The 12,633-nt window shown below is 37.0% G+C and overlaps 1 protein-coding gene across 1 annotated transcript; it reads right to left on the bottom strand.

Annotated features, from left to right (window-relative positions):
* Positions 1–1,515: 1,515 nt before the first annotated feature.
* LOC141674966 (protein WHAT'S THIS FACTOR 9, mitochondrial-like) lies at positions 1,516–2,133 on the bottom strand. The gene has a single exon (XM_074481666.1). The coding sequence runs from the start codon at positions 2,131–2,133 to the stop codon at positions 1,516–1,518; it is 618 nt and encodes a 205-aa protein (XP_074337767.1).
* Positions 2,134–12,633: the final 10,500 nt, after the last annotated feature.

Here is a 12,633-nt window from a genome sequence, read left to right on the forward strand (position 1 = left end):
GGGCTGAATGTGTTTTAGTATTTTTCTGCTTTTCTTGAAATATTTATGGTGATGAACAAAGTAGATTAAAATCTTGCAGTGAAATGTGTTAATACTGAATTTAAACAAGTAAGAATAGTGAACATAAATCTTTCAAAACTCAATTTTATATTAAAATTAAGAATGTTTTGCTACAAAATTTCCAGGCTCTTTGTTGTTAAAGAGCTTAGCTTCTTCCTTGAGAGAATACAAGATTTTCTGATCTGAAATTATTTTCCTACTTGTAAAACAAAGCATCCAGTGTTTACTTTATAGAATAGTAAAACACTGGTTTTTACACAGCATGCAACAGCATGTACTAAACCCTACATTTGGATAACCAAATCTTTCTATTTTTGGCTTAGTGTATCTTTGCTAATCTTGCTTGCCTGTGACTTTACTTTGCTAGTTAATCTTGGCCTTTGATCTTGTACTCTTCAAGCTGCTTTTGTAGACTTTTCAAATCAGTGATTGATTTGTTTTTTGATTGATAATCTTGGATATTAAACTGATCTGCATTTTGTACTTGAGCTTTTACATCGAGATCTCCAGTTAGTCATGTAGAGAACTCGACATCTCGATAAGTATAATGACTTATCGAGATCTCTAATAAATCTATAGTTGTTTGATTTATCGAGGTCTCTGAGTTCTCTATAAGAGAATTTAGCTTATCGAGATCTCTCATCTTCGTGTCTTCACTCTGGCTTATCGATGTCTCTGAGTTCTCTAGTGACAAATTGACTTATCGATATCTCAGAGATCTCTAGTGATATTCTTACTTGTCGATATCTAAGAGTTCTCTAGTGAAGAAATGACTTATAGATATCTCTATTCTTCATGCCTTCAATTTGGCTTGTCGATATCTCTGAGTTCTCTAGTAGCTTTTCTTGACTTCTCGATAAGTCATTCTGGAGTTCTCGAATGACTTCTCTATAACACATAATATGTGACTTGTAGATTTCTTGACTTAGAATATTTTTCCCAAAACATATTTATTCAAATCCAAGCTTCTTCATACTTACTCTGAGGCATGATCTTCATGATCTTCTTCCATAGTTTATTCTTAGTCTTGAATTGTTTACAGAAAAATACTTCAGTCTAATCTATTTACATTTTTACAGCCTTAAGTGTTACAATACACAATACAAACATAGATTACAATACAACTTACTTAGTGTTGTCAATTTGACTTAGTCTTATTATAGTACATGCATGTCTTGCACAACAACACGTGTCCCCCTAAAATATAATTTTATGTTTTTTTACCATTAGTTTTTTTGAAAATATATGAAATGCCCCCGAAAATTGAAAATATAAAGGTATATTCACAAAATATGGTCGGTGTCCCCCTGGAATTTAAATCCTGGATCCGCCCCTGCGTATGAGTACGAAGCTTACTCTAAATATATAAAATCCCCAGATGCTGAAGCAAAGCCTTCAAACCTCGACCTAACCCCCAAATAATCCCCAAGCAAAAGAATATTATCCTTCTCAGTATTATTCAGAACAAACAACTAAGCACCTCATGCAAAACCCCGACCACCCATCAAATTCCTCCCTTTTACCCTCAAAACTCACCCTACTCTCATACGGTGAAAAATACGGCATCTTCTGCCAATCCTCAACCCACTTCTTAAACTTCTTATCAACCTCAAACCCTCTCAAATACTTCAAATCAAACGCAACCGACATTCCCTTACTATACCCTTCTCGTCCACTCCTCGCCTTTTTTTCCATCACCGAAACAGCCAACTCCTCACTCCAACAAACCAATTCAAGAAACACAACCCCATTAACTTTCCTAACACAAAAATAATCTGGAAACTCGGGAACAACACTATCAACATAATTATTAGGCAAACCCAAATCCCATTTCAAACAATCAACAATACGCAACAGAATTTTACTAATCCTCCCCACCATCAACAACCTCAAAAGCCTATCAGCCAAATCTTTCTTATACAATCCATTCCTAAACACATTCCCCTTTTCCTCACTCAACGCAACCACCTCTTCAGTAATCCTAAATTGCGGGTTTACCAGGGAGAAACTCGTCGAAAACAGAAGGGTACTTGCGAATAAACTCAATGGGGCAAAAAGGGAGTTGAAGGGCATATTTGTTTTGATGAATGAGAGAGATTAGAGAGGTTTTAGAGGGTTCTTGACTAGGAAGCAAGGAAACGGGTGCGGGAGTGCGAGTACGTAGTGCGGGGATACGGGAATTTGACAAATATAAAAAAATGGGGATAAGGGTGCGGGGGGACACGGGAAAAATAAACAAAAAAATCGAATATATTTCATGTTAAACATAATAAAACTTACTAAGAAAACCAGAAATTGCTTGAAAAATGAATCAAATGCATCATTTATTAATCTAAAACAAAAAAATTTAAGTAAAATCTTCTAGTTTATGCAAAAATGAATACGATAATCAATACTTATGTAGTAAGTAATAGACATGGATACTTAATTTTGTAAATGTTGTTTGCTAAAATAGATTTTAACTACAATTTCTAAAGATAAAATTTCATATTAGTATCGTGGAAGAATCCGTGTGTCCGATACGGGATATGTGTGTCCGAGAACCTGACACGGGGACTCGTCAGCGACCCAGATGTCCCTGCTCTTGAAGAATGAAGTTCTTGAGGTTTATTAAGGGTTTAGGTATCTTTCTTTTTCTACAGCATGATCTAAGGCTCTGTCACGAACCCATTTGATAGAAGAGGTTGAATCGAAGATTGAACGGGTTTGGTGGGAGAGATTTGAGGGTTTGGAGAGATGGGTTAGTGGGAATTTCATTTGGGGGTTTAGGGTTTAATGAACTGGGGGTTTAGGGTTTAAGGTGTTTGTGAAGTGAAAGTTGGGTGAAAGACTCTCTTATACAAATCGGTCAATTTTTAAAAATCGACCATAAATCACTCAATAATTGGTCAAAAATATTTATTGGATTTGATAGATTTTCGATAAACTGTTTTTAAATTATATAATTTTTTAAAAATCGTCCGATAAATCATAAATCGGTACTGTAATAACCCCAATTTTTGGAAATTTTTGAAACCCTTATGAATAGTGTTTTTGCTGAATGAGAAAACTTTTCATGCCACACTATGTAGGGGTTCTGATATGGATATTCTGAGATTTTATTAGTACTTTATATGGGATATAAGTGTATGTAAAGATCGTCAGAATCCAAATCCGAACACTTTGATTTTTCCGGAAATCCAATAGATACGGAAAGAATTGAGTATAAGGTAACAGGATAAAAGGATTTAAATTAAAGGATTATAATAGAGGATCATAAAAAGGAATATAATGTATTGAGAAAGGTTAAGGGAACCTAAGTAATAAGATCCCGGGTATGATCCCTCAAACGATAAACGAAAATGAAAGTTAAGCGAACAGTATAACAGATCAGCTGTCATTAGGCAAACAATTAGGAAGTTAATCAAAGGGATTAGAGAGGATGATGTCACCCAACCAATGAGAAGAGGACAAGGAGGGGAGGATGACATCATGAGGATGACACAAGCATGACATGGGAAGGAAGGAGATGTTGTGGCTTTTTAACCACACAAAATCAAGGGCAACTAGGTAATTTACTAAAACAAACACAAAAATCAAACCAACCAAGCCAAGCAAATCATTTTTCATCAAAATCAAAAAGAAACCAAGGCATTGTTCTTCATGCTCTCGGCCAAAACAGAACCAGAACACTAAAACTGTTGTATCTCCTTCATTTCTCACTCAAATATTGTGTTCTATAGCTCATTGGAAAGGTATTGAGATGGCCTACAACTCTTGTTCACAAGTCTCGTCCAAATAATCATGGTAAGACCCTCATTTTTACAGTTCTTTAAATCGGACTTTTAGAAACTTCAAAACCTAACTTTGTGTTCTTGATTTCTTTGGAAAGATCAAGCTTGTAGGAGGCTCCCTAAGGCTTCCTAGCAACTTAACACCTCCCAAGGAAGGTATAAACTTCAAACCCTAGCCTTTACTTTATTTGTTAGTAAGTTTAATGGTTGGTGTTGTGAAATGAGAAGCATGGATTGTGATTATTAGTAGTTTGGTTTGATTTGGAAGTGTTTTGGTAATTGAAGCTTGATTATAGTTCATAGGTCTTGATTGTGGTTGTTTGAGTTGAAAACCTTGGAGATTATGGACTGATGTGGTATGGTTTAGGTGAAGTTTTGTTGTATTGATGGTTATGAGTTGGTTGGTGGTTAATTGGAGTAGTTTAAACATTGGTAATCGCGTAAACATAGCCGTCGTAACGTCCGATTTTCTTTGGACTGTTTTTGTGCATAACATTAGGACCCGAGAACCCCCTGCTAGATTATGACCACTGCCATGTTTAGGTAGCTCATGTTACGAGCTTCGTTTTGATATGTAGTTCGTTCGATTCCGATGCACGGTTTAGGAGAAACGACCGTTTCAAATAACGGCGTTTCGCGAACGAAACTTTTCCCCTCGCCTTACTTTGAAACATAGGTTAAAGACCAAAAAGGGTTAATTAATGTATGAAACATTTATGGTAAGTGTGTTAGGCAGTTGGTAAGAGACTCGCAAAGGAATCGCTTTAAAACTCGTAAAGGTTAAATTATTAAAAATGGTGGAGCCGAGGGTACCCGAGTGACTTAAGCGAATCAGTAAGCGCAAAACGAGCGTTAGAGTCTGAGTTGGTTAGAGTATAGATTTACAAGTGACTTTGGTTTAATTCCAACTTACTTGTTGTTTATAGGTTACCAGACTCGTCCCGAGCCATTCGTAACCCCCAGTCGCTCAGGCAAGTTTTCTACCCGTTATACTGTTGTTGTGATGTATATATGTATATGCATTATCTTGTGATAGATGCATGTTGGTTAATTAGCAAATTTTACGATATATTGAAGCATGTTGATATGGTATATATATGCATGCCTGTTTCGTATTCTTGCCATATATATCTGTTGGTTCAGTTGATAATACCTATGCTAGAGGATAGCGGTAACTTGCATATACCCTTAGTATAGGGACCCAAAAGGTGGAAATATTTTCTAAACCGGGAGTCGAGGATCCCGAGTAGATTTTGTATATATGTATATATATACATATATATTTATATAAATATATGGTTATAGTTTTCAAAACTATTAATCGAATAAGGTTTATTCAATAACTTTATTTTATTTAATGAATATTATTATGAATATTCATCCGAGGACTTATGACTCCTTTATTTTATTATTGAATATTATTTGAATATTCATTTGAGGATGTATGACTCCTTTATTTTATTTAATGAATATTATTTATAATATTCATTCGAGGTATTATGACTCCGCTTATTACTGAAATATATTCCTTATTTTATTAAAGAATAAGGTGTCAATAGTCAAACTTATTTTCGATTATTCAAATAAAGATAGTACTTTCATATAAGTATATCTTTGGTTATTTGATATCCATTTCAAGTATAAGTTTTAATACTTCTACTTCGATTATTTTTATAAAGATTATTCTTTATGGGAATATTATTTAAATAATAATATTCAGACATTTTCTAAATATAATGGGGACTGATTTACTTCATTAAATCAGCTTTACCCCAAACATTCTTAAAAATGTTTTTGAGTCTTCAAAATGAATTTAAAAGGTAGAGCGGATCCCAAAACTTGTTTTCAAATTCAAGATCTTCCATTTTAAGGGGACTTGAATACTCGCTCAAAAACCTAGGTTGCTGTTTTGTTAAATGAATCGATTACTTACCCAACACTCGGGAAGTAAAATTCTTGGAACAAGTTAATCCATTAACAGGCATCGCCTGGGAAATATCGGTGAGTTCTCCTTTCCAACTAGATACGACTTCTTGGTGGAGCCGTATCAACAAGTTTCTACTTGGGGAAAGGGGGAACGAGCTTTACGTTTCAGAGTCATGGATTTCATCTGAACTAGGAGTGGCGTAAGTGGTCGAGTGGCGCCGGCCCAGCCTTATTATATTGGCCCAAATGGCCTGGAAGTTCCGCTAAGGCGGTCCATTCCTTAGGAGTTCAGTGTTCGGTTGACAAGTAAATCCGACAGGTTCTCCTCTACATGTAGAAAATGGTGGGGTTGTACTACTACGACTGATCATCGTAAGTGGTCTTCCTGGCGCGGCAAACTCCCGTAATGAGTTCATCATCCAATTGGATATTTCTGCAACACTACCCAGAGCACTTCGATAGAAAGGCTACGGTTGGGCGATTGTTGAGTGTTGGCAGGGTCAAGTTTTCAAAATGATGTTTGCATCAAATGAAGTATCTCGTAACTTTATTTTATTTTGATGATATTTTAAAGATTTAATCTATTCAAATCTGGTCTTGTAGTCTCATCTATGTGATGAACTTTGGAAACTAATTATAACTTGAATGGTGGTAGTTCAAGTATTATTTGGAAAAGATATAAGTATATTGGAGTATCTTGGAACTTCATCTTTTAAACTTATATCTAGTAAATGATTATCTTATGCATGACAAAGATTTTCAGAAAAACGTTGAGACAAGGTTAGATATATGAGATCACCTTGCAACGATATTTTTATACAGTTATACACTGGAACTCTGTGTGTATTATGCATGGAAGAGGACTTCCAATATTTTGAAAAGTATATATGTATATATATACTGAATATTTTGCGACTTCATCGCATTAAGATATCATCTTGGTTCATTTCTTTTGACCAAGACCTTCATGAGTACTATGAGAAGGCTCATATATTGTTAATCATTATACATATTATTTTGGTGGGCTTGCTGCTCACCCTTGCTTTCTTCTTTCATCACACAACAACAGATAGAAAAGATGAACAGAACCAAGCTCCCGATTCGCAAGCGATTAGGAGACGTTCCGCAGTTTTCTAGAAGCATTGATGCCACCGTAGCTGAGGTAGGAACTACCAATAGGCTAGGCTTTCAACTTTTGATGTACCAGATTTATTTATATTTATGAATTGTAATAATGGCAAAGAAATGTAAATTTATTCAGAAAACCTTTTAAGGTGTATTGGCAGATAATTGTGGAATAAAATGACTTGTGGTTATTTTTGGATGTTCATCTCTGAGACTATAACGTGTGGTGTGTGTGTTTATTGTGGGGTCACAGTACAGAGTAGTTGAGTAATTATTAAGATTGGGTGTTATTAAGGGAAATGGAACTCGTGACGACCCGGATCCCCGACCCCGGATCTGGGGGTGTTACAGAAATGGTATCAGAGCTAAGCGTTATAAACCTCAGAGATGATGGGATGTTAAGATAATAAGTTCACTAAGATAATAAGAACTCTTGCCAAGTTCATAGTCGGGCTACCTAACGTAGCACTGATAGTTAAAATCCTTATGGGAACCCTTATAAATGTAGCGATAGAAGCGTAGTTCGTTATCGTATATGGTAGCGGGACTCCGAACCCTGAAGTTGAGGAACATCAACGCGATGATGTTTTATTACTAATTGGAGATCAGATTGTGGATCCAATAGAGCGTCCTAACGCAGGACCGGATGATGTTGATATTGAGGATGTAGCGGTTGAGGATGTTGTCCTAGAAGGGATAGTTGCTGAGGAGGATCCCATGGAGGATCCTGACGAGATTGGATAAAGGACCACTGATGAATTGATGACCCTGGTTGGGTCGACTACCAGAGGTAGGATTGGCCGGTCACTACCAGAGGTTCGTTCAAGTTTGTAAAGATAGTAGCCCCTTTAACGCGGCTTACTCGTAAGACTGAGAAGTTCGAATGGATAGAGAAATGCGAGAACAACTTTTAAGAACCGAAGCAAAGGTTGGTGACGTTCCCTATGTTGGCGTTGCCGGATGGAAAATGAGATTTTGTGAAATGTAGTGACGCTTCGCATAAGGAATTAGGGTGCTTCTTATACAGCACAGCAAGGTAATCGCGTACGCGTCAAGATAATTAAGGGAATATAAAATTCGATATCCCCACCCATGAGCTTGGGCTCGTGGCAATAGTTTTTCCCTAAAGATTGGAGGCACTACTTGTATGGAGAGAAGTGCAAGATTTACACAAACCATAGGAGCTCTAGTACCTTTTTACGTAGAAAGAGCTCAACATACGCCAGAGGAGGCGGTTAGAGCTAATCAAGAGTTATGATTGGGAGATTCTTTATCATTCGGGGAAAGCCAATGTGGTGGCTGATGCCCTTAATAAAAAGGAGAGACTCAAGATGATAATGACTTTGGGAGGGTTGATAAGAGATTTTGGAAAAAAAAATGGAAATAGATATGAAGGTAACCGGAGCCGGTACCGAAAAGTTGTTTGAGATTGCAATACAGCCCGAATTATTGGAAAGGAACATATTGTGCCAGAAAAAGTGATGAATGAAGGCAGAGAGCCAACAAATAGATATGAGATTAATACCGAGAGAGATGATAAGGGAATAATGAGGTATTCCTATAGAATTTGGGTTCCAAATGTTTAAGAGCTTAAAGATGAAATCTTAGATGAAAGCTAGTTTGAGAAATAAGAGTTAGAGCAAACCCTGAATGTGATAGTCAGGGAGGACGCCATCAAGATAGAAGGAAACCATAACATAATGAAGTGGAAAATGAGGATTTTAACGTACAAGATAACCCCAAGTATGGGAGAAGGATGAAACATTCCATACTAAGGAAACGAAAAGTCGAGTAAGGAAAGGAGACCCGAGACGGTACTCCTATACGGCAATTCATGGACCTGTCTAAAGAGAACTTAGACTATTATCCCCAACCACCACCCTGAGGGGACAATGCGGCAGGAAATTCTTTCATGACCTTTAAATCATTAAGCTCTCAGAGTTCCAAGGAACAGGTTGACCTAGTCGAGGCAAGAGCCTGGCTAAAGGAAATATAGGAATCATTTGAGATTCTAAATGATTGACGAATCACAAAAGACTGTTTTTATCACTCACCCTCCTAAGAGAGAGACCACCTGCTGGTGAAAGGCCAAGGAAGGCACGGAGCAAGAGATTATAATAAACTGATTAAAGTTCAGCCAATTGTTTTCGGGAAAGTAATTCCCAAGGTTATGGAATAGTGTAAAAGCTTTAGAGCCAGAACAAAGGCAGACGAGTATGATGAATTATGAATCTAAGTTGTAAAAGTTATCAAGATTCGTTCTGAAGACACGAATCCAGAATGACGGGATGTTTGAAATCAATGCTTATGTTGTGTTGGTTCATGAAATAACGATAAGAGAAAGGAATATAAAGGCAAGAGAGTTTGAGGAATGATAAGGGAGTTGGGTATGAGGAAACCCTAAAGACTCGTAGAAATAGAAATAGAAGAATATGTAATCGTCAGGATGAAGGTGATTCACCATGAGTTAAAATTGATGGTTGAAGGCATAAGAGTTATGTATATTTTATCCCCTTTAAGTTGGGAGGATTCGAGGAAAACCTTAAGATAGTTCAAAGGATAAATAATGAGACGCGGATAGACTGAGAAGACAAGAAAGTAAGAAATTAGGAAAATTGGATGAAGGAAGTGACCTTCAAGAATGTGAAGTGTAAGACCGGTGGCTTGATACCCAGAAAGGGAGACGCCAGGTATGAAAGATATCCCAACATTGAGGTGACTGTTGAGATAAACAACAAAAGTAAATAAGGAATTATTAAGAAGAAGTTCATGTTGAACACGACCAATATTCTCCAGAACATCCTTGTTATCGTTACCAAATTAGGCGAGTCAAGCGGACAACCGTTGTTATCTTTTGGAGGCCATATTGATTGACCCCATTTTGAATACATATGTCATTGTGAAATTAGGCATATACTATCGAGGTGGGAATGATTGAATAAGACACCCTTATCAGGGATATATGACTTGATTTATCCATGGAAGGATGCAGGTACCTTTTAAAGGTGGAATTAAGGATAGAACATCGGTAACTTAAAATGAATCCTAGGGGAATGCATAAAGGTTGGCATTTCACCCTTAATAGGGACAGTATGAGTTTTGACAGAATGATTGGGAAAGGGTTAAGGTAACAACAACCTTTAAGAATCAGTGGAGAAATTTTTCAGAAGTATATAGATAATGATTCTGGTATTAATAAATGGTATCTTGATATGCCCTGTATCTAGGGAATACAGGAGGAACGATTGAAGGATAACCTTAGAGGTTTTACAAGGAGAAAGGTAATATTCAAAAATTCTCAAGAATAGAAATGTTGATAAAGGAAATATGACGTAATTATAATAATGCCAAGTGGGGCACGTGTTGAACCACGAGAAAGTATGAATCGAACCAGTAAAGGTCGAAATTGTTCAGGACAATTAGGGCCCAGGATAAAAGATGTTCTAAGTATGATTGAGAATCAGTCTTGACAGTGATTAGCCTCTAAAGACTGAGGCAATAACTTATGGAAAACATCTTCACTCAAGCAGTGATCGGAAATAGGGTAGAAAATTTGTGAAAGTGGTTAAAATGAAATTGACTATAAGGAAATTTTACTATCAGGAAAGGCCAAAGAGGTGGCCGACGCTTTAAATGTAAGAGAATAATTATAGGCGCTCGTGCGAGAGGAATACAGTGATGATGGTTAAAGCTGTGAAGGTTGTATTATGGTTTGGAAGATTGACATTCCTTCTGATGACTGTGCAATACCCAACCCTAATAGTAGTTGGTAAAGGTTTAATTCGTGTAATCGCCATGAGCAGGCTATCTATCTCAGAAGATACTATCTTGAGATAAGCCAGGACCATGTTTCAAAAAGAACTAGACGAACCTTTGAGTTAAGTCTTCTATTTAAGGCATATGATTAAGAATGGTATTAACCTGCTATCGTTGCTTTGATGGAAACTCTTCTGCAATTTTATTTGCTTCATGTCATGTATGTATGTCAGGATCAGGAGTGTTCTTCATGAATCATGAATGGTGATTATGTTACCTCCTTAGAAGAATTCGATACGATATGTATGGACTCCGTATGGTTAGCTATTAAGACTTCAAGGAAAATGAATGACTACAGTAGGTCAGTGGTGGACCATAGTAAGGCAGCAATGATTCTGCGAGTAATGAGCTGATTACAACCGTGAGAGTTGTATTGGAATGGTTGTTGAGATTGAGTACCACTAATCGGGTCGTGGTAGTGTATAAGTTATCATTGATAGACTAATTAAGTAGAGTGTCTACCTATTGTATATTTATTCTACTTATCAATAGAGAGTCGTATTACTATACGAGGAAGGTTGCAGTGCAGGCATAGAATTTTAGTAACGGTGATGTCTGGAATGAAAACCCAGATTCGATTTTCGATGTCGAGGGAGTTTCAAAGGTGATTGTGTATAAGCTCGAGGAAGAGCATGGGTCCATAGAATGATGGACGGATTAGCAAAAATTATTTAAGCATGCAAAATGCGATGCGATAATACTTGATGTTGATATAAATACATATGTTTTGTTCTCCTATGACAAACCTCTATAGTTCAGAGGTAGGTTCCAAGCCAGATATTTTATGGCAGTATATTTTTTCATATATACAATTCTCTTCAATTCGTTCTTTTCTCTTCTTTTCATTTCATGTAAGCTGAGAAGAACAACCCTTCCAGAAGGGGAGGTATTGCCGAATGACTATCTATCTGTGTGATAGAAGCCGAGTAGGATACCAGCTATTGTTTAATTGCTTGTCAAGTACTAAAGGCTGGCCACCTTCTGTACTAACTATGTGATATAACAAGTGTTCATGATCATAGTGATCTCTCAACAAATTCCTTTACTTCTATATGATTGATCAAACTTTGGGAAATAGAAACAGCTGGAAAAAAAAAGGAATAATAAAGTTGTGGTAGTATTCGGAATGGAAACACATTCGTGATACTAAGGTTGACGTGGTTATTAAAAGGTTATAAAACGCTAGCGAGCAAAAGTATAACCCGTATAATATTAGGAACGGAAGGTAGTAGCGATTACGAACTGGAAAAGAATGGGTATTGAGAAGCAAAAGCTCTAATGCTAAACGCTATAATGAGAGTCTGTGCAATAGACTTGAAAGAATTTGGAATGATCACTTAACGCGGATTTAGTTATATCACGACAATAGATCATATGTCATTATCGAGGTGTCACCTTATGAGATCCTTGAGGGAAGATAATGTCGATCTCCCTTATGTTAGGATGAAGTTGTAGAGCGCAAGATGCTCAGACCAGTAGTGGTCCAAAGGACCAAGGATATAATAGATCTAATCAGAGGACGGCTGGTAGTAGCCCAAGATAGGAACACGAAGTATGTTGATTTGACACGAAAGGACAAGGAATAGGAAGTGGGGGACCTAGTGTTGTTATAGGTATTCCCTTGGAAGGGAAGGATGAGGTTCGGAAAGAAAGGGAAGCTAAGTCCACGAATTGTTGGACCCTTGGATATATTAAGACATATTGGGAAGATAGCATATGAGCTAGCCCTACCCCCGAATATGTAGCAAGTTCATAATGTGTTCCACGTATCAATGTTAAGAAAATGTAATTCGGATGCCAGATAAATAGGGGCATATGAGCGCATAGGCATGCGACCAGACATAACCTATAGGGAGCAACCAGAAAGGGTTATAGATCGAAAAGGGACAAGTGCTTAGGAGAAGGGTTATCAAACTAGTCAGAGTTTGATGGT

This window comes from Apium graveolens, chromosome 7, assembly GCF_009905375.1.
Source record: "Apium graveolens cultivar Ventura chromosome 7, ASM990537v1, whole genome shotgun sequence".
NCBI lineage: Eukaryota > Viridiplantae > Streptophyta > Magnoliopsida > Apiales > Apiaceae > Apium > Apium graveolens.